The sequence below is a fragment of the Myxocyprinus asiaticus genome, chromosome 21 (assembly GCF_019703515.2).
Source record: "Myxocyprinus asiaticus isolate MX2 ecotype Aquarium Trade chromosome 21, UBuf_Myxa_2, whole genome shotgun sequence".
Classification (NCBI taxonomy): Eukaryota; Metazoa; Chordata; class Actinopteri; order Cypriniformes; family Catostomidae; genus Myxocyprinus; species Myxocyprinus asiaticus.
In genome coordinates, this window is record NC_059364.1 from 28,643,939 (window position 1) to 28,667,935 (window position 23,997).

Consider the following 23,997-nt stretch of genomic DNA (forward strand, 5'->3'; position numbering starts at 1 on the left):
ACTGTAAATTACAACAGTTTAGAGAAAGGGGAACTCTGAAGGAACAGCTATTATAGCTGGCTATTACTTGGTGTTAAAATATCCCCATCCTGTGTGTCTGTATCATGCCGTCAGTGACTGCACAAACTCACTGTAATGATAAAAATAGGCATTCATTTTTCGGTTATTTTATATTAAAGTGATGTATTTGCATTGTTAGACAACATCACTTTTAAAAGTATCACTTTATTGCAATATTCAAATGATCTAAACAGAGAATGATATTACTTTATGATACTTGGCAAATGAGGGTCTTTATGAAGGCCATTATGAAGATATCCAAGCAATCCACTAAATGGTACCAGCTTGACACATTCATCTGAGTTCTGGGTATTTCTTGTTGTGCTGTACGCTGAGAAAATACAGTACGTTATATAATTTATTAAAACATAATGCAAATTGTAAGTTTTATACTAAGGTAAAATGAGTCTCATACACAGTAAATTCACACATTCAAACCTCATGTTATACAGTATATAAAGTTAATGTGATGTCAAACCTCTTGAGCCATGTAAAAAGGCACTATATGGTCATCTTCAGCATGGAGAAGGGTTCTAATTTTCTCCAAACTATCAAAAAAAGAAAGAAAGGAAAATTTCAAATGGGTTAGAAAAAGATACACTTAAACGTCTATTTAACACACATTTCGCATTCTATAACAATAACATTTCTACTTAATTATGTTAATTTTTATTCTGTAGTCACATATTTGTCATCATTTGGTAAGTTCAAACTGTTGTCTTTCAATGGATTGAAAAGGTAGTACTAGATGTATGGGAACTTCCAATAAAACTGAAGAGAGAGAAAAAAAGAGAGGTACAAAATTATTATATCTCCCAGTCTATGGTTTGTGTGGTTTGTAAAATATAATTGAACTTAACATTTTATAATTAAATAAATTGAGATTTTAAGTGAATTTTACTAACAAATCCTAATTATAGTGAGTTTTTGTGATGTCTGATAGCTTTTAAAAATATAAAACATATAAATAAATAATATGGGATGTATGGATACAGAAGGTAGCTTACCCAAGTAAAAGGGTGTTTAGTTGCCACCTGCCCATTTTTGAGTGCTCCCTCAAGTATTATTCCGTCAAAATGTTTTCCTGTCCTGAAACATACAGTTCCTTTGTAAATAGATGTATGCTGCCACTATGCCCATGTAAACACAGTATTTTGGTGTATGCTGCTTCAGATGCAGCTTCTGTGCTGCCTTTGCAGTGTAAAGATGCAGGGACTACTCACCTTTCAGCTAAAGTAACCTTTTCTGAAGCTAATTTGCCCAATTTGTTTTATAACATTTTCTATATATTTCCTTATTAAATTAACTTGAAAGTGTTACTTTAAGCCTAAAAAATACAACAAACGAATCACCTGAAATATACATTTGGAACACCTGCTATGACTTCCTCACCTTGCACCTTTCATGAGTTTGCATCCCTGAAAGATGGCAAAATAGCCTTTATAGCACAAGTCAAGACACAATTTTACATTCTACTTCCCTAACAGTATCTAAATAAATATTTAAAATATTGGGGGCCTGGGTAGCTCAGTGAGTAAAGACACTGACTACCACCCCTGGAGTCCTGAGTTTAAATCCAGGGCTTGCTGAGTGACTCCAGCTTGGTCTCCTAAGGAACCAAATTGTCCCAGTTGGTAGGGAGGGTAGAGTCACATGGGGTAACCTCCTGGTGGTCACTATAATGTGGTTCTCGCTCTTGGTGGGATGGGTGGTGAGTTGTGTGTGGATGCTGCAGAGAATAGCGTGAAGCCTCCACATGTGCTATGTCTCAGCTGTAATGCTCAACAAGCCACATGATAAGATGCATGGATGGTCTCAGACACTATGGCGGGAACTCCGTGCCAAAACCAAGCGTCTGATCCACCGACCGACCAAACACCTAGCCGAACATGTTGTGCTTTGAGTGTCTAACAAGGCAGGTGACCCACGTGACATTAACATCTTGAATTTTGCTTGTTTTTAACTAGGTAAGGGTCCAAGCTGTTGTTTAAAAGACTATAAATGGGCAAAACGGGCACTATATGTAGATATTTTATACCTAAAACAATACTCAACCATTTTTCCTGCATCCTGCTATACTTCCCTCAATAAGCATTCAGAGAAAGGTGTTGTAGGCTATTCTAAGTCATTCTGAGTGATGAACTGATAGCTATAAAAAAGCTACCACCTGTATATCATGACTTTCTCTGATACTTTTGAAAGAAACTTACATTCCACATTCCATTCTGTTTTCATTTTTCCTGTGTTTGTGAGTCTGTGTTTGTGCTTGAGAGTGTGTGAGTGTGTTACTTAAAGAGAGCAAACATACTGTACATACATGCATACCTAAATACAAAGTCTTAATTCATGTCTTTCCATTTTTTATATTATTTTATTATTCATACATATATCATTTTATATATTTTTTACTCATTTTTCATATTGTTATTTGTCAAATTAACAAATAGCATTGTCGGGGGGCCTGGGTAGCTCAGCAAGTATTGACGCTGACTACCACCCCTGGAGTCGTGAGTTCAAATCCAGAGTGTGCTGAGTGACTCCAGCCAGGTCACTTAAGCAACCAAATTGTACTGGTTGCTAGGGAGGGTAGAGTCACAAGGGGTAACCTCCTTGTGGTCACGATTAGTGGTTCTCGCTCTCAGTGGGGCGCGTGGTAAATTGTGTGTGGATTGACTCTCAGGAGCAGAGGCAACTGAATCTTGTCCTCCGCCACCTGGATTGAGGTGAGTAACCACACAACCACGAGGACTTACTAAGTAGTGGGAATTGAGCATTCCAAATTGGGAAAAAAAAACCCAAATAGCATTATTCTGGACACTTCCGTTATAAACATTTGGCATAATGTTAGCAGACATTTCAGGTGATTAAAGCTGCCAAATAATCACAGATGAAAAAATATTAACAGAACTTCAACTAGAAGGTAAGTATTTTACTTATCCAATCTGATGTGGTTGTTGAACTTTGAATGATAGCAATTATTAAACTGCTACAACACAAATCTGTCATAGACATGCAATTTTCCTGTGTTGCGACTGGACTGATTTTTTTTTTTTTTTTTTGGATCACATTGGAGAACGTAAAAAAGTGGAACTGGAATGGAAGGTGAAGTGGTAATTATATTACGGACCTATGACATTGCGGTTACATTGCCAATAAGTCACAGAATTACCCAAAATGTACAAATACATTATGTAACTGGACCATTCTGTGTGAGCTTGGGACATTAGGAGGACATGAAGATGATGCTGTGAATTGGTAATTTAATGGTAATGAAATTATGGGCCCATGACATTGCAGTTACTTTATCAGTAAGTAATGGAATTACCTAAATTTTACAAATATATTACATAACTGGGCCATTATGGGTAAGCTTGAATATTAGGAGGACGTAAAGAGGACGTTGTGAATTGGTCATATAATGGTAATGAATTTACGAGCCTGTGAGGTTGCAGTTGCATTGCCTATTAGTAAGTCATGAAATTACCAAAAAGGACAAATAAATTACGTTACTGGTACATTGTGTGTTAGCAGGAATATTACCATTTTACCTTATAAGGTTGATATACTGTAGTTAAGAATTACATTATTGTACAATTGTATAATGTAGAGCCTTTATTGTCCAGAAGATGATGTCAATGTATTAGCTTTGATATTAATCCTGAAAAGTTTCTGAACTGCTTCAAACTGTTTATGAAAATTTTAATATATACTGTGTAAAAGTTTTAGGCATTTCTGGAAAATGCTGTAAAGTGTGGTGTTTTCAAAAATAATGTAATAAATAGCTTTTATTTATCAATTAACTTCATACAAAGTGCAGTAAACATAAAAAAGCTAAATCAATATTTGATGTGACCATCCTTTACCTTTAAAATCATACAAATTATCCTAGGTACACTTGCACAAAATTTTTCAACAGTGTTGGCAAGTAGGCTGTCCCAAGATTAATGAACAACTTGACACAGTTCTTCTATGGATTTAGGTTGCCTTGATTGCTTCATTCTCTTCATATAATCCCAGATTTATAGTATGGTTTATAGTTCTTCTTCTATTCAATTCTAAAGACGTTAAAATCTAAAACTGATATTTCCTACTGACACACTAAAGCAAAAGATAGAAAATAATAATCTTAAGACAAATGTTTTTGTGAACCATTTAATGTGGCTGAGACTTTTGCACAGTACTGTAAATGCAAACAATGATAGAAACATGTTTAGTATTGGGAAGAAAACAGAAATATTCATCAAAAAATGGGGATATATATGTATATGTTTTACAGACAAAATTTCAGAAGCTCAGAAGAGTTCCAGGAGAAGGAAAGGTTGTCTGGCCAAGAAACTGTGAAAGAAGGCTCTAAAGGCTCTCTTAAAGCTGCACATGACATCATCTGGAGATTCTCTAGATTTCCTGGAAAGAGGGATACAGAGACTGACTATATAAATAATGACAGATTGATAGGCATCAATTTGAGATGTATAATTTTCAATATTAATATGTCTGTGCAAATAACAATAATCAAAAATGTTTTCATTAGGAGTGTTTTGTATGGAGTGTGAACATTGTACAGTAGGCAGAACCTGCAATTTGAAAATCTTGAAATTAATGTATGTATGGATTCAGATGGGAAAATTTTATTTGCATTTTAAATGTTATCTGTTTATTTCTTTACTTAATTTTATTTACGTACCCTTATCCTGCAATTAATTCACCCACCACCTATGTATATAGCCTATAGACAGAGATGTGATGCCATGTACAGTATTCAATGGTATGCTTAGAATATGAAAATATGAGAGGCAGTGAAAATGCATGTTAGATCCAGTGTACACAAGACCTCTCTCTCTGTCAGAAGATATCCATATATCAGAGTTCTGTCTGATATCCAAAACCAGTCAACATCAACAGCTTGTTATGTTAACTCACTCTCCTACCAGCCCAAGAACCAGCAGGGGGAATACAGAAGAAGGCAGGAGACGAAGTGATGGGAAAAAATGAGCAGAGTTTATTGAATAATCCTAATTGTGTCTTTCTCAATGCTCAGTCTGACTTTGTCTGACCAGCACTAATTCAACAAGTGTTACTATACCATGCAAAGTAAATGGACAATTACTTCTTCACAACATCATCCCATGACACTGAAGACCTTGAAAGTGAAACTCTTTATCTTGTGAGATAATATATCACACAACATAAAATTAAAGAATTTGACAAATAACAATATGAAAAATGAGTAAAAAATATATAAACTGATATATGTATGAATAATAAAATAATATAAAAAAATAGAAAGAAATGAATTAAGACTTAGTATGTATGTCTGTACAGTATGTTTGCTCTCTTTAAGTGAAAACAGAATGGAATGTGGAATGTAAGTTTCTTTCAAAATTATCAGAGAAAGTCATGATATACAGGTGGTAGCTTTTTTATAGCTATCAGTTCATCACTCAGAATGACTTAGAATAGCCTACAACACCTTTCTCTGAATGCTTATTGAGGGAAGTATAGCAGGATGCAGGAAAAATGGTTGAGTATTGTTTTAGGTATAAAATATCTACATCTAGTGCCTGTTTTGTCCATTTATAGTCTTTAAAGAACAGCTTGGACCTTAAAAACAAGCTACATTCAAGACGTTGACGTCACCTCAGGTCGTCACGTGGGCCACCCGCCGTGTAAGATGCTTAAAGCACAATTTGTTCGGTTTCATGTTCAGTGTTCGGTCGGTCGATCGGACGCTTGGTTTTGGCACGGAGTTCCCGCCATAGGTAATAAGCGCTGCTGAGCAACGCCGTCTCGTAATTAACGCCACACCCGCAACAACACGAGCGAAGACACACAAAACCGGGGCTGAATCCTCCCGTGACAGAAATTGCCAAAAAGCGGAAGATTTCATGCAGAGGTGTACACTAAAATCTTCAAAAACCAAGCACAACTGGCTCTAACAAGGACATAAGAGATGTGGAAGGCCAGATGCACAACTAAACAAGAGGATGTTGGCGGTGCTCCAGAACTGGATTGAACACCTGGTCTACGAGACAATTTAAGAAATAAAAGGAAATTATACAATATTAAGGCATACCTTTTAGCATGTTCATGTGTCGACCAGTCCGCCAAAATGTCGTCAAATCAACAGTTGTTCACTTTCAAATGAATTGGTGTCCGTAAATCAAATCACAAAATAGCACAAATTGCCTCAAAATAATTAGGTTGTCTTCTCTCTTAAATTTATTTGTTAAATGTACCCAATATTTATTTATTTATTTATTATTATTATTATTTTTTTTTACAATGCTGAGCCATAATTTCAAAAATGAAATATCCGTAATATTTATAAACTTCTTGTTAATTTTTTTTAAATCAAATTTTCTTGACACCCGAATCACGTTTTACAGTGTGGCTTAAAGCAAAACCTTTGTTGAGTAGAGAGCTTTTTCTTCATGAGAGCAAACTAATCGTGATTATTAATAATAGCATTATAATAATCGTTTGTTTTTCTTGAGGATTTAAGCTTTTAACATTAATTACAAATTGTTAAGATTTTAACATAAACCTGCTGAAACTAGATAATTCTCCATGAAATACTTATTAAAAACAATATTTCACATATTTAAATAACCCAAAGGAGCTAAGGCTGCAATATTGAAATAACTGGAATGTTATTATGATCAATCAAAGTTTTAACATCACCTAAACTGCATGCATTGGTTTCAATAAATTTGATATTGTTTCAATAAAACACAAACATGTAGGCTAAACGTGCTTACAAAGTTGTTTTTGACATTGCTTTGCACTTTGGGAATTATATACAAGCTAACATATGTTATTGCATTTGTGTTTTTATTTTAATAACTTAAAATTAATGAAGCTTTATTGGTGCATATAGCAGTGCATATTCATTAAATATATTCAACTAATTAAAATAGCAACAGAGAGCAGAATTACAACAAAAACAGAACTGTATTCTCCTGATATGTAAATGTGTGCAGGTGAGACCAGTCCTTGCTCTTTGCTCTTTACCCCCGTCCACTTCCATGGTTAGCACTGTTTGTTAAATTAGTTGTGCGAAGTAAATAGGTAGAAAGTTCTCCCTATACTCAAGATGAAGAGAAGAAATTATAAATCTGATCACAAGATTCCATCTGGAGGAAGATTGCAACAGACTTTTAAAAGATCTAAGGATGTTAAGGTCCAGGATGGACAAGTCACATATATTGTATTGATTATCTTTGAAAGAAATATTTTTTTCTATTATTAATTTTTTTTCTTCTAATACTATGATGGCACTGTCATCAGATTCAGAATTTCCCCTCATGGAACATGTATACTCTCCTCTTCACAAAGCAATGTATGACAACTCTATTTTCAAATTAAACTAGTGGCAACAGTGAACATCGTAACAATGTAGTTAGAATGTAACATCAGTCATATAATTTCCATTTCCTATGTGCTTTGGTTAGGGCTAAATTGTGGTAAAAGAGAAGAATCTAACATGTGGCAGTAACAAGATTATTATAAATGTACAATGTTTATAAAGTTATTATTGGAAAAGTTTTGGGTTTGAAATAGTTTTGGGGATAAATAAACTATGAAGGTTTTCATTCATGCAATTCATCAAAGGGAGTTGAATATATTTTAATTCCATTACAACTTAACACCATAAACTTTATGTGGAATTGGACTAGGCCTACCTGTAGGTTGTACTGGTTTAATAATACATTTTGTCTTCATTTCAGTTAATTTTTAATTGAGGTTTGAGAAAATCAAGACTTTATTAACACCCAGTTTCTGTGTACCTGCCCTTCTTCTCAGTGGTGGGTTCAGACTTGGACTAAAGTAACAGTACTATTTCTTCAGCAACTCTTTACTGGTATCATATCCCTTTTTTCACATATATTAGTGTGTTGTCATTGAGAATGAATGTAACACCTCTATAAAGCTTATAGATTTTACATCAATTCTTTTGTCTCTTTTTTTCTTTCTGATGACCTCAGTCGACCTTCTGACATCGGTCTTAATCATACTATAAATATCTACCTTAAACCCAACGAGGGAGTGAGAGTGGGCATATGGTTAGTAATGAGACACCTACATATAACACATATACACAGAAAAAGCATAAAATAAACACTTTGGTGAATTAAAGTACCAATTTCCTTCTGAAACAGCAAAATCTGTACATTATTCCAAACTTTTGGCCACCAGTGTACCTCTGGTTGAGCGGGGGTGATGGGGGATGGGGGACGGGACTGCTGAGCATTAAAGGAGCAATATGTTACATTGACATCAAGCGTTTAAGAACCAAATTCAAAATATTGGAGAGAGTTGTCTTCCCCGCCCCCTCCACCCCAGACCTGAAGCTCAGGTTGAGAACACGCAACAGGAATGAGCAAACTGACAATGGCAAGCGATGAGCATTACACTGTAAGTTGATCCGCTAATGTATACCTTTGCAATGTTTTTATGTTTGCAAATGATAAACTAGCTCATGTGTATTTTTTTATAACTCTGTCAATGTTAGCTAGATGTATTGCTGGCTTCCATGGCTGCAGTGCGCTGTGTTTGCCTGCTAACTTGTGTCAAATCTTGCAACCCGGGTGTCGAAATACTATTGGGAAATGGGCAGTGGGCGGGATCACACGGGCCAAAACACAAACAGAAATTCCGGCCGGAACGGACATTTCAAAGTAGAATATACTGGCTGTAGCATTGTTTTCAGAGAAGCCAGTATTTCAACTTAGCATGTTTTCTAAATCTCTGATAACATATTATGATAATTTTATGCTTTAGTACAGTAAATATATTACATATTGCACCTTTAAACAAACACTACACGGACGCCTTTAACGGTTGCACACTGTCAACATGTCATGCATCTCCCGCTGAAAAGTATTTAAACGCGCTCCTCCAGCTGGACCCCATGGAAGTGGTAGGCCCCTGAGTTTCAGCCCGTAAAAGCCCATGTGGATGTAACCTGTTAGCATGTGATGTAACAAACTAGTAATTTTGCCCCAATTTCACTGTTGCCATAGTAACTGGGTTCCCCCTAGTGGCGATGTTTCCCTACTGGAATTTAATCAAGTCATGTTAGTAACAAGTGAAGTGTTGAACACATTTCTTCAGTGGCACATTCTGTTCTGCAGCCATCCTGTTTTGCCTTTGTGAAAGCATCGTCTGTGAGTTTCCACTCTTCTATAACACTTAATAACTTATATTTAGGAGTATTAATGAAGATGTTTATATACAATTTATATTAGTTCTTCATTGTGTTTGCCGTTGCATAAAAGCTAGGTTAATTCCCTTTAATGAACAACATAAAAGCACTGAAGACATTTATGTGTTTATATAATAGTAATTTACAAGTAAATTGCTGTATTTACTCTCACACTTACATTTACATAAAGAGGAAAACTTAAGTGTGCAAATGTGTACATTCAAGTTTACTGAGCATGTGGCAGAACTATTTATATTTGCGATTGTTTATTAATTCATATTTTCTGTTTATTCGCTGTTATTTACAGTTTTACTCCTAATTCATGATTACACCTTGGCATCTTATTAAACTGATAAACTGAGATGAACCCTCTTCTGCATTTCATGGATGGAGTTTGGCTGGCTGTTAAATTGTATCTGTACATGCAATGTGAACAGTACACTACTTTTTTTCTTCATTTAAACAATGTATGTAATTTTGCAGAGACCACTGCAAAATTATCAGTATCTCTTTATTTACTATTCATATGTATGTGTTTAAGTAAAATGAACATTTTTGTTTTATTCTATAAAGTACTGACAATATTTCTCCCAAATTCCAAATAAAAATTGTGTCATTTAGAGCATTTATTTGCAGAAAATGACAACTGGTCAACATAACAAAAAAAAAGATGCAGTGTTTTCAGACCTCGAATAATGCAAAGAAAACGAGTTCATATGTAATTATAAACAACACAATACTAATGTTTTAACATTAGTATTAATGTATTAATGCTTCCTTCTGCTCTGACAGTGTTCCCCAACTCTGAGGATTGTTTTTTCCAGCAGGACAATGCTCCATGCCAGGTCAATCAAGGTGTGGATGGAGGACCACCGGATCAAGACCCTGTCATGGCCAGCCCAATCTCCAGACCTGAACCCCATTGAAAACCTCTGGAATGTGATCAAGAGGAAGATGGATGGCCACAAGCCATCAAACAAAGTCGAGCTGCTTGAATTTTTGCACCAGGAGTGTCATAAAGTCACCCAACAGCAATGTGAACAACTGGTAGAAAGCATGCCAAGATGCATGAAAGCTGTGATTGAAAATCAGGGTTATTCCACCAAATATTGATTTCTGAAACCTTTCTAAGTTAAACAAATGTGTATTGTGTTGTTTAAAATGAATATGAACTTGTTTTCTTTGCATAATTTGAGGTCTGAAAACACTGTTTCTTTTTTGTTATTTTGACCAGTTGTCATTTTCTGCAAATAAATGCTCTAAATGACAATACTTTTATTTGGAATTTGGGAGAAATGTTGTCAGCACTTTATGGAATAAAACTAAAATGTTAATTTTACTCAAACACATACCTATAACTACTTACTTGATTTACTATAAATAGTAAATCAAGAGAAACTGATAATTTTGCAGTGGTCTCTTAATTTTTTCCAGAGCTGCATTTTATTTTTTATTTAGTTTGGTTTTAAACTGTGACCTTCATTTTGTTTTCATTACATGGTGCTTTATTTTTTTTCTTTCATTTAAACGTATATATATATATATATATATATATATATTTTATAATTCAAAACTATTTCATAATATTTCAATATATATATATATATATACTTTAAACCAATATGTTTTGTGTAATGTACACTGCTCCCTGTTTGATCAAATAAACACTTAACCATACATGTGTGTGATATAATTTTGATTATTTAGTTGGTAGCTTATTGTACAAGTTATGAAAATGTCTAAATAAATCTAAAGTAATAAATGCTTTAAGTGGGAATAGTATCTAAAATACTGATAAATGCATTAAAATGTATTAGGCATTAATCATTTAAAATATTTGAAGGTGGTGAAAAAATGCACTTTTAAAACATTAAGCCTTACAAAAGTCAGTAAATTAGCTTAATATTATTAGAATAAACACATTATGTTAAAATTCATCATGTGTCATATACTAACTAATTTGAGTCACTTTACATGATATAAACAAGGAGTTTTCATTTAAAAAATGTGTGGTGGTAGCTAATGATGGTATATAACCAGGGTTGGGAGGGTTACTTTTGAAATGTATTCCACTACAGATTACAGAATACATGCTGTAAAATGTAATTTGTAATGGATTTCATTAGATTACTCAAGGTCAGTAACGTATTCTATATACTTTTGATTACTTCTTCAGCACTGGTAGATTTTTTCACTTGTTTTGACTATAAAAACTCAAATACACACATTTTTTTTTTAACAAAATGCACATGTTAAAAATACATTCTCTGAAAAACCTAAATATCTTATGCAGTGTTGTTTCTAAAACAAGATAAATCAAACTGATCTTGTTTTAATGATTTTTAGATATTTTTTACAGGAACACAATACAAAAATTATTATCAAGAATAAGATTTTTGCCCTAATATCAAAGGAAATTATGATCCAACGTGAATTTTCTTGATAAAAAAATATGTTCGTGCCTGGTAACGTGCATGTAAAATGGCTAGAAATAGCATTTTAGCTTAGCGTAAAGCTGTCAATTTACACAAGGTTTATTTCTATTTCTTCTTCTCCAAACTTACTTCAGACTTACTTCTCTGTCTGCTCGTATGAATGTAACACATCATAAGAAAGTGTTTCACCGCTGTTCAAATGCACTTTGGATCGCATCATTTATATGTATAAATGTTTTCCATCTGAAGGGACTAAATATCAAATGAAACAAATGACAATAAAATGCAAAGTAATCTCTTCAGTAATCAAAATACTTTATGAATGTAACTGTATTCTGATTACCAATGATTTAAATTGTAACTGTAGTGGAATACAGTATATTTTGTATTTTAAATACGTAATCCCGTTACATGTATTTCGTTACGCCCCAACCCTGTATATAATTTATAACATTGCCCTTCAATCTAAGGTATCTTACAGTTATTGCAAAACAACTTTAACTTTAAAGTAGGCTAATCCAAATATATGTACAGCATTTTGTATAATAAGTGTACATAATTTACTGATATATTTGTGCAATTTACTTAATACAATTATTATTATTTGCTGGAGTGCACATTTGGATAGATATCTAAAAAATATCTTCCATTCATTAATTCAGTTAAGGTGATTCAGAGCGTATAGTAAACACGTGCATTTTATATATAAATGAATAAACTGCACATGTTTTGGAAGGTCACCCAGCAGTCACATGGCTAGTCGTCAAACCTTAAAACTAAAGGATAAATAAAATATAAAATGTGCGGTGTTATCTTGAAAAGAATACTGATCAGAAAATAGAGAATATCATTGTTGAAGTTATTTGTTGAAGTAGGCCTAATTTGATATTGGTCTTAAGTACGTCACTTCCTGCTGGTGACGTCGCTGAATAAGGAAACAAACATTTATTCAGTCGTGTCATTAAATGGGTAATGGTTTGATATCTATCAGAAGAACATTGTAAGTTTTTAATTTGTTTGAACATTTCTATGGTCGTTTTCTGAGGCTGAACAGCTCTGGTTTAATCGCTATTCCTTTGTTATAACATCAATAGCTCAGACAAATTGCACGTACGCGCTCGCGCGCCAAATTCAAAATGAGTTTGTAAAGGACACTGCGAAGACTTTTGTACATTTCCCCCCATAACATATAATCTCTTGACATATCAGTGTTAAACATGTTGAGTATTGTGCAGCAAGATGTTTATAAACTTGACCGCTAACGCGGTTAGGTTTTGGTAGAAGAAAGCTGGTGATGATATAAGCGTCGTCCACCAGCTGGATAGCAATTTTGATTTAATAACATTATTTGGTTGAAGAGACATTCAACTCCAGGCCTTTTGTGTGATTGAAGAAAAAAGCAAAAAACAAACATTCAAAACAAGTTCACATTTAATATAATTTACCATTAGAACACAGTACAGTTGTTACATGTCTGATGTCACACTTTCAACTTAAATGTGATTGTTTTAGATATTGCTTTTAAGTAGGAGAATAGATGTGTTAGTTGCATCACACCTAATAAACATGTAGACAATGCTGTTACACTACATATCATTCTTTTCTGATTTTTTTTTTTAATCAATTACAAGCACAACTGCATTTCCATAAAGAGGCTTTGCAGCTGAATGTGCTCAGTCAGAGCAATAGATGAAATTGCAGCTGAATACTTTTAAAGAGTTTTTGTATTTGATTTGTTATTCTGCAGATAATGATGCTTCGAAGAACAAGAACAGCAAAGGTGTATAAAGAGCCAACAACAGATGATGAATCCGATGACACGTGAGTTTTTAATTTGACTTGCACAATCTAGCAGCACTGTGTTTATATTATGTTTGAAGCATAAGATTGTAGTAAGTATGAAGTAACATTATGGAGAACAATAAGATTTCTGGCAGCAGGTTAACTGTTGAAAACATATAAACTCTTAGATGAATTTTACTGGTGTCCTGTTGCTCTTTAACCACAGCTTTATTACAGTGTTTGGAGGCCTTCTCTGGAATATGCATTACCACTCCATAATGTTTGCACGTGGGCGATACCTATTTAGCTTTAATTAATTGATCAAGAACACATACATCTTCAAATGTTTACTCTAACTGTTTTGTTAAATGATGTAGAAATATTGTATAGGGCCTTCTATTACTCTTATTCCACCTGTATGCTGGATGAAATTAAAGTGGTACTTTATAACAGGACAGGCGATCAAAAAGATGACAGTGCAGAGCCAGAGGAATGGTTACCAAATTTAAATGAAGGCAAACCGAAAGGAAGACGCCAGAAGGGAAAAGATGAAATGGCTGAAAAGAAACAAGTCACCAAGAGGGTGGCCAAACCCAAAGAGCCAAAACCTAAAGCTGAGAGGAAGCTGAGAGCTGTACGTGTTCCTAAAGGGAAGAAGAAGCCCACTACAGAGCAACAAATTGAGGCTGCAGCAAGTAAACCGAAACCCGACTCACAGCAGCATGTGACAGTTAAAGAGGAGGTAAGTCATCATTAATGCTTGTGCTATGTTTTTTTTAGTGTGTACAAGGCTAACTACAGTTTATCAGACTTGCTCAACATTATTCAATTTTTAATTCATTCAGCAGCAAGTTAGGCCAAATATTTTTCTGTTCTTTACACATTAAGTACCTACATCAATGAAGTGTAACTCTCCATAGATCTTTATCAAGGTAGACACCATATTTAATTTGATACAAATGAAAACAAAGCTGTGAGGTATAGAAGTTCAGTCCATTCAATAGGTTAACCTCCTGAGACACAAGCGTGACTGCCGTGTGCATTTTACATTCCCCTTATTTGTAACTAGTAGCCCCTAAGAAACATAAAAAAAGATATATACAGTATATATATATATTTGCACCAAATAGTTTTCCTAAAAATTGCACGTTCTTACAAGATTATGCTTTATAAGCCGACAACTTGTGCAGTCATGTAACCACAAAAAAACTTCTCCCTAATTAGGGAATGACTTAACCTCCAGTGTGCTGTCTGTCTGCACAGTTCTCATAACAGTTTGAAATGCACCTTATTTTCATCCTAACTCTGTATACAGCCTCTAAAAGCAAAATGTTTCAGCTTTTGGATGCATCCATTTATTCTCAACGTGATAATGCATTGTGAATATGGGATATTTTAATGAAAATGAGCCTATAATCCACGTACGTGGTCATCGTGTTTAACAGCGTGCCGTTTCGTGATAAATTACTAAAATTAAAAAAAATGGCAGTGTGAAATGGCTTGATGAAACTAGAGATCTTTTGATCTTTTTCTAATCTTTTTACTCAAACATGTTTTAATGTAAAAACGTTATCAAGTTTCTCACCAGATGTAGTTTTGTTGCTGTGTCTCCCAAAAAAACTCAGCTGAGATCGGCGCCATGTTGTTTTGTCACATGACTCGGTGCATCGAAAGTTTAACCCTTTAATGATAGCCGAGAGTCTCCTGAACTGAGATCAGTCAGTTTAAATGAAATTAAATTATGCATAGCCTATAGCGAAGCCAAAACATAATGTCCACGCATGTGGATGCGGGGTCTCAGGAGGTTAAAATGTCTTATGGTCCTGGGTCACATCTGATTTTCTAACCCATTTGGCCATCGACCACTCTGCACTCTAAATATCAGTATCAGCATTGGCTATTTAAAAAAACCTTATTGGTTGACCAACCACTACTGACAGCTGGAAGGTTGCTGGTGCGATACCTAATCCATCACCATTGTGCCCTTGATCTAGACACTTTGCACTGTGGGGATTGTTCATATATGTAAGTGTATTGTTAGTCACTTTGGGTTAAAGCATTTGCTAAATAAATACCTAATAAATATGGCATCTATCTTCACTTAAGTCTGTAAACTGAAGGTCAGAAAAGTTGATACAATTTATTTTACCCTCATGAACACCACTTAAACCACTAACTGCTTTCCAACCTGTTTCTTTGTTTTAGAGGTTATCCATCAACTTGAGCAGAGAGTTTAGTAATAATGCAGCTATGCTTAGAGATATGCCTGATGAGGGGCCATCATCAAGCCAACATCTTTCCAAAGTAAAAAAAGAAGAACCAGAGGACAGCTTCACTTTCGATGAACCTGCTCAGAAGAAGCAGAGAACCACAAATGCCCCTCAGGGAAGACCAATAAAGTTAAAATCAGGAAATCCCTGTGTGGAGGACATGCAGATGAATTGGGATCCCATTCAGGTGGGTTATTACTTGGAAAATGCTCCTTAAAAACATTACTAGAACTCTTAATACGGTTTTATCTTAACTTGTGAACCACAGACATCAGAACATTTTTCATGAACACAATATAACAAGTTTAGCATGACACCTTAAAAACAAGTTAAAGCATCCAAATAAAAATTCTTTAAAAAAATTCTCAGTTGCTTTGTAATATCTTGTGCTCATTTATTTGAAATATGTAGCAATTATGTGGAGTGTCAGTAGATATGTATTCTCTCATGTTTAGGTTCTTGCTAAAAAGACGGGTGTGGAGCAGTGGGTGTGTGTGAACATCACACAACTCTTCCAGGAGGAGAACACTATTCCCTTCATGGTGCGCTATAGAAAGGATATGATCAACCATATGGATGCAGATGCTGTTCGAGACGTGCAGCTCACTCTGGAAGAGCTACGGTAAGACACAGGAAGGACACCTTCAGTTCCTTGATTAGGTTGCTGAAACCAAGTGTGACCTGAAGATGGCAGCAGAGATTTTCAAGACCCCCATAATAGGAATGAATTGTTATTGTAATTATGTCTCATTAATTCAGCTAAATGTGACATTTTCTCCACTTAACTTGACAGTTAAATAGACACTAGCATTTCATTTTTTTTTCTGATGAGAAAGCATGGCCGAATCAACACTGAAATAACAGAAATGTGTGAATTATATGTGTGTCTTAGGTCAGTGGCAAAGAAGAGCAGGACTGTTGCTCAAACACTAAAGAAGGAGGGAGTTCTTACTTTAGAGCTGGAAATGGCTCTGAAGAACTGCACAACAGCAGATGAAATAGACCATGTGGTGAGAACAGAACAAGTTTCTCTGCATATTACTGTAAAACTGTGTCTGTTTGGTGAGTTTTACACTGGGTGAATGGCTTACGCTTATTTTTTTATCTTCAGTATGCACCCTATAAAAAGGGCAGTAAGTTGTCCAAGGCCCGGCGAGCTAAGGAGCTAGGACTGGAACCTGTTGCACTGGCTCTACTTCAGGCACCACAGACCCTGGACTTGCACTCCAGAATCCAGCCCAACACAAAGGGTATTACACAAATCACTGCATGCATTGAGAATAGGTTACTTTCATTGGACCTGCAGCAAACAGCCTGTTATAATGTAAATTATTTATAAGCTGGCACTCATACACCAGGGGCCTCCTGTATAAATGTTGCATACGCCACTTCTCAAGCTCACGATGGGATTTATAAAAGTAAACTTGACCTGAAAATGTACCCCTTGCTGTACGCACTCTTTTACTGCTTTGTGTGAATTGGCGACTCCAGCTGGACAAGTAATGAAATGAACTGACTGATTACAAATGGATGCATCTTCATTAAAAACAGCATTTAGAATAAAAATGTAGTTAAGCACTTGAATCAAAATGAATAGTTATCCAGTTAATATTAGGCTGTATTAATTTTATGTAACTAATTGAAAAGGCATTCAAATATAAGCTGTAATAAGGAAATATTGGTAGTGGATGCACAGCCAGTCAAATACAAAACAAAAGTTTGCATATTTTGTCTTTAAAAAGCTGTTTAAGTAATCCAATGATGTCAGACAATAGTTTAACATTGCACACATCATTTAATAATCTTTTTGTTTCCAGTTTAAAAATGTTAACTTCTCTATAAATCACCCTTAAAACAATAATAAAAAAAAAGAAAAAATCTGAGAAGCAAAATTGCATAGATTTATGCTTGCAACAATAAAAAAAATTGTCCAGTGATATGTTCTCTGAAAACAAGTTATTATTTAAAAAAAATAATGTTTCATGGGTTGTTTAAAAGATGTTTAGATATTTTACTCTAAAACAAGACACTGATTAAGAAATTATTTTTAGCACCAGCATCTAACTTATGGGCACCAGAGGCATTAACAGTCTGTGTTATCTCCAATGTTCATAGTTTCTCGTACCGTTGAACTCAGTAGTCACATGTCTGGATGGTGATATGCATATGGTAATTGTATGTAAAGGAGATTACGCATAGTAAAAACAGGCGTTGTACACTCCGTATATGGTTATTTCAATGAGGAGACAGGGTGGGGAATAAATAATGTGCATGTACAAACAATCTTCCGCTAGCTGGGATTTATAAAGTGAACTTTGTGCAGATTCTGGCGTATGTACATTTTTATAAATCTGAAAACTTTTGTGCGTACGCTAAAATCTAACTTTTAGGATGAAATCTACGCAGAGTTTTATATATGAGGCCCCTAGTCCCACATCTCAGTGTTCTTTAAGGTGTCATACTCACCCTTAGAATGTGCATTAATTTAACATTTAATAATCTTTTTAAACCTGTGATTAATGTCCCAACATCATTATCTGTGAACAGCTTATTTCTTTATTCTTATTGTTTTCATTTTAGGATTTTTTTTAAATCTTTGCCTTCTTAGTCTTTTAAAAATAAACTCAGCAAAAAAAGAAACGTCCTCTCAATTTCAACTGCTTTTATTTTCAGCAAACTTAACATGTGTAATTATTTGTATGAACATAAAAAGATTCAACAACTAAGACATAAACTGAACAAGTTTCACAGACATGTGACTAACAGAAATGGAATAATGTGTCCATGAACAAAGTGAAGATCAAAATCAAAAGTAACAGTCAGTATCTGGTGTGGCCACCAGCTGCATTAAGTACTGCAGTGCATCTCCTCCTCATGGACTGCACCAGATTTGCCAGTTCTTGCTGTGAGATGTTACCCCACTCTTCCACCAAGGCACTTGCAAGTTCCCGGACATTTCTGGGGGGAATGGCCCTAGCCCTCACCCTCCGATCCAACAGGTCCCAGACGTGCTCAATGGGATTGAGATCCGGGCTCTTCGCTGGCCATGGCAGAACACTGACATTCCTGTCTTGCAGGAAATCACACACAGAACGAGCAGTATGGCTGGTGGCATTGTCATGCTGGAGGGTCATATCAGGATGAGCCTGCAGAAAGGGTACCACATGAGGGAGGAGGATGTCTTCCCTGTAACGCACAGCGTTGAGATTGCTTGCAGTGACAACAAGCTCAGTCAGATGATGCTGTGACACACCGCCCCAGACCATGACGGACCCTCCACCTCCAAATCGATCCCGCTCCAGAGTACAGGCCTCGGTGTAACACTCATTCCTTCGATGATAAACGCGAATCCGACCATCACCCCTGGTGAGACAAAACCGTGACTCATCAGTGAAGAGCACTTTTTGCCAGTCCTGTCTGGTCCAGCGAAGGTGGGTTTGTTCCCATAGGTGACGTTGTTGCCGGTGATGTCTGGTAAGGACCTGCCTTACAACAGGCCTACAAGCCCTCAGTCCAGCCTCTCTCAGCCTACTGTGGACAGTCTGAGCACTGATGGAGGTATTGTGCGTTCCTGGTATAACTCGGGCAGTTGTTGTTGCCATGCTGTACCTGTCCCGCAGGTGTGATATTCAGATGTACCGATTCTGTGCAGGTGTTGTTACACTTGGTCTGCCACTGCGAGGACGATCAGCTGTCCTTCTTGTCTCCCTGTAGCGCTGTCTAAGGCGTCTCACAGCTCGGACATTGCAATTTATTACCCTGGCCCCATCTGCAGTCCTCATGCCTCCATGCAGCATGCCTAAGGCACGTTCACGCAGATGAGCAGGGACCCTGGGCATCTTTCTTTTGGTGTTTTTCAGAGTCAGTAGAAAGGTCGTTTTAGTGTCCTAAGTTTTCATAACTGTGACCTTAATTGCCTAACCGTCTGTAAGCTGTTAGTGTCTAAACGACCGTTCCACAGGTGCATGTTCATTAATTGTTTATGGTTCATTGAACAAGCATGGAAAACATTGTTTAAACCCTTTAAAATAAAGATCTTTAAAGTTATTTGGATTTTTACAAAATTATCTTTAAAATACAGTGTCCTGAAAAAGGGATGTTTCTTTTTTTGCCGAGTTTAGAATGATGAAAGACATTTGGTCAGTAGAGGGCAGCAAAGTACTTCAGTATTATCTGTGTTGATATCTGATGAAACAAATGGCCAGTTAACAGGACATGTCACTGCTGTATGTCAGCAGTGTGTCATACAATACTCATCTCTGTCTGATTATTCTAAATAACACATTTCTAATCTATCTATCTGTTTTTTAAAAACCTTAAATAGGATTTTATACATTTTGTTACATTTTATTCTGGTTTCACCATTTAAAAAGCCATGGAAGCTGGCATGGTGTTAAATCACAAACAAGTCTGTCTATTAGTAAACATTACACTCTTTCTATAGGAAGAAGTTCTGTTTTAATAAGTTTAGGTAAGGCCACTGATAACTTAATGGTGTTATGTGACACTGTTTTGTAGGGCTGCACAATTAATCGTATTTTAATCACGATCACAATTTCTGCCTCTCACGGTTAATTAAGCAAAATCGTCTGCGATTTTAGTGAGTTAGCAAACAGAAGTTATCAGCCAGGTAAAGTTGCAAATTGTTGTTCATTTTCATTATAGGCTGTGTCTACGGATGATAGAGCAAATCACAAGCTCTTTCTTAGTCCATTTTCACCTCACCAGACCAATCACGCTATCTTCAGAAATTCGCTACTGACCAATCTATGAAGGTAAAATAGTGCCTAAAGTATTTGCATGAACAGATTAAGATTTGTGAAAGCGTAAATCAAATTGCAAGCATAAAAATAAATTGCATGCGAAAAGAATGTTTTGTAAAGGTGTAAATCAATTTGCAAGCTTAAGAAAAAAAATATTAGAAATACTTTCATGCTTTTCATCAAGTGTAATTCATGTTTTGAGAATCTGTAATTGTGTATTAACGTAAAGTAAATTTGGTGTGTATTCTTTTGACTTGTATTTCGCGCTTACACTTTTGGCACTGATTTTGCACCTAAACATGGCCAAAAACATTGCAAACCTGCAATCAGCGATATGCAAGCAAAGAAAGGGTGTAATGAACAGCAAACGGATTGACCGTGTAGAATCAGTCTGTATGTGTAAAATAAACTACTGCAAACATGTAAATGACTTGTGTTTGTGGCATAAATATTTTCCAGAAATAATCAGATAAACACTGTTCCGTCTTCCCTTTTTGCGCTCACACTTTTGCCACGAATTTCTCACTTAAGTGTTTTGCAAGCACGAGGGAGAAGGCGGGTCTACCTGTTTCTAGTAACCAATCAAATGAGGTTTTCGTTGACCAGTTTACTCTGACCTGATTGTTTTAATAACGTGACAGACAGCTTCTTCATATGGCTCAGTGTCGTTCCAGCATCGCACATGAATTACACTTATGAAAAGCATTAAAGTATTTCTAATATTTTTTCTTAAGCTTGCAACTTGATTTAGACCTTTACAAAACGTTCTGTGCGCATGCAATTTATTTTTATGCTTTCAATTTGATTTACACTTTCAGAAATCTTACTCTGTGCATGAACATTTTTCTATCACGCTTGTAACTTAATTTACGCTTTTACAAATCTTATAATTTTGGCACTATTTTACCTTCATACCAATCGCTGTTTCCCTTTCGAGCATGCGCTGAAATACAGAACAGCACCGCAGATGTTTACAAGTGTCGTATGTGTGGCACATGAGGATAATGATGATACGGCACTCTGTGCTGGATGCACATGAAATTAAAATTCTGTATGTTTTATACAGAATAGCTGTGCTCTGAGTTTGGTTCGGGCGCGTTGGTAACTTGTGCTGATCAGGTTATTTTGAAGTGCTACGCATTTCAGTTGCACATTTGCCTAATTCCAAATACGTTTGGCCATAACAAGTGTGTAAACAAATCTAAAGTAACCCCATGGCACCGGGGCTGTGTGGAGCGAGGAGGAGATGAGAGCATTTCACCATGCATGGAAGGAGCACAAAACGCCACACTGTCACCTCTGCTGGTAACACACAGAAACAACACTGTCTTCATTCAAAATACAAGGCTTGATCAAATAATTAGATTTCCTTCAAAATAAAAGCTCGAGTCTGTATAGACCTTATTCACGCTAGCGCCATCTTTGATTTTTAATGGGAATGACAATGAGGCTGTGAGTGATAGATTTACCATCTCTTCAATGGCATGCACGGTATAAAGCTGTATAAAGCTCCTAGATCACATCAGATTTTCCACAACTCATGTTGTCTGGAGTTATTTGTATACTTAATATTCTTGGACAGATATTTTATGAAGGTTTTGTCTGCGGTACGATCCAAAAACGCTTTAAACAGGGGCAGTGGTGGCTCAGCGGTTAAGGCTCTGGGTTACTGATCAGAAGGTCAGGGGTTCAGGCCCCAGCACCGCCAAGATGCCACTGTTGGGCCCTTGAGCAAGGCCCTTGACCCTATCTGCTTCAGGGGCGCCGTATCATGGCTGACCCTGCACTCTGACCCCAGCTTAGCTGGGATATGTGAAAAAAAGAATTTCACTGTATATGTGCAAATGTATAATGTGTGATATAAATAAAATTATAAAACTTAATTAATTATTATTATAAACTGCAGCCCATTGAAGAGACTGTAAACCAATCCCTCACAGCCTCGTTGTCATTCCCATTAAAAATCAAGGATGGTGCTAGTGTGAATAAGGTCTAAAGCAATTCTGCAAGCTCAGTTATTACAGAAATATATTACTATTTGCCTGTACATGTAGGGTATTGGGATATAATAATATTAATAATAATAATAATAATATTTAAAGAATGGATCTTAAAAAGGGATGCAAGTGTTAACACCCTACAGAGTAACTGTTTCTATTAGCAGTAAAGAATGGGCAAAACATGCCTTAATTTTGGTCAAAAGGAATAATTTACTAGTTTGCAGTTCAAACAACTTGTTTTACATGAGAGCTTGTTTTTTTGTTCTATTAGAATCAAGATCTAAGTAGTGGCAACAGTGTTTATTTGTTTTATTTTTCAAATTGTGCAGTCCTGTTATAAAAAAAAAAAAAAAAAAGTTTTCAAATATCAGAATAATCGTGATTAATAATCGTGATTAAAATTTTGAGCTAAATCGGGATTATCATTTTCACCATTATTATGCAGCCCTACTGTTTTGCTCACTGTATGTTTAAAGGGTTGTCGACTCTGGAGGAGGTGGCCACAGGTGTGCAGGAGATCCTGGCAGATATGATTGCTAAGGACAAAGAGACTATCACCTATGTCCAATCACTGTGAGCAACTGATTATTTTAGCAACTTCACTGTTTCTCCCTACTCTCCAATCACTCTTAATTATCATCTTTCTGTCTGTCTGTCTTTTGTCTGGCTTTCTTGTCATTATATATATATGCATCACCCTGTGCATCTAATCTGTCAGTCACAATTATGAGTATGTGTGTGTGTGATTGACGCTACATGTGAGTATTCTCTCAGGTGCGACAGGAGTGCGGTGACCATTCACTCGTCAGTGTCTAAAACAGCCCTTAAAGAACAGCAGCAGGAGAAAGGGAATCAGAAGAGTAAACCAAAGGACATTGCTAAGTTCAGCCTGTACACTGACTTCACCTGTGACATCCAGCGTATTCAGCACCATCAGGTTTGGTCACCTGTTTATCTTTTGTCTTACGAGCTCTGCAGACAGGATGCTTACAGATCAATTACTTTTAATTTTTTTAATCTTCCTCCTCTTATACAGTGATTGCAAAATAATGCAGCATAATTAATGCTTTCTCAGGAGTTTCATTCTTTTGGAAATAATTTGAAAATTTTAAATATGTTGACAACATTTATGGATATTGTAATTTATAGCATTTATTATGATTTATGGAACATTTTTGTCAAACTTTGTCTTGGATTTTCCTGCCATTTGGTCATTTTTTGGCCTTTATGCTGCTTTCATCCATGGATCATTCTTCAGTTAGGTGCACTTTTAGGTCACTAATCAAAATCACATTTCCTGGACAAAAGATCTGATCATGGCCTTATTCAACCTTCAGGTAGTGTGGATTTTTATATATTGAATGTGATGGTAATAACATTTTTCACTTTTTGAAGAAAAAGTTGGATAAACCTTAGACTTGCTGACACAACAAGTTTTCTAGCAGCCAGTTAACTTAAAAATTAGTTGTTTAAGAATGAAAA

General features: G+C 35.7%; 1 protein-coding gene across 2 annotated transcripts in view; it reads left to right on the forward strand.

Moving 5' to 3' along the window:
- Window positions 1-12,618: 12,618 nt before the first annotated feature.
- LOC127412340 (S1 RNA-binding domain-containing protein 1-like) overlaps window positions 12,619-23,997 on the forward strand; it is a 74,590-nt gene continuing 63,211 nt past the window's right edge. The window contains exons 1-9 of one of the 2 annotated variants that reach the window (XM_051648609.1): window positions 12,619-12,669; window positions 13,448-13,521; window positions 13,936-14,224; window positions 15,688-15,939; window positions 16,208-16,374; window positions 16,645-16,762; window positions 16,864-17,002; window positions 22,992-23,088; window positions 23,290-23,452. In XM_051648609.1, the coding sequence (XP_051504569.1) occupies window positions 13,451-13,521; window positions 13,936-14,224; window positions 15,688-15,939; window positions 16,208-16,374; window positions 16,645-16,762; window positions 16,864-17,002; window positions 22,992-23,088; window positions 23,290-23,452 (1,296 nt within the window). In that variant the 5' untranslated portion in view covers window positions 12,619-12,669; window positions 13,448-13,450. Of the gene's footprint in view, window positions 12,701-13,447; window positions 13,522-13,935; window positions 14,225-15,687; window positions 15,940-16,207; window positions 16,375-16,644; window positions 16,763-16,863; window positions 17,003-22,991; window positions 23,089-23,289; window positions 23,453-23,997 lie in introns of both variants that reach the window. The other variant, XM_051648608.1, reaches the window with a different exon arrangement.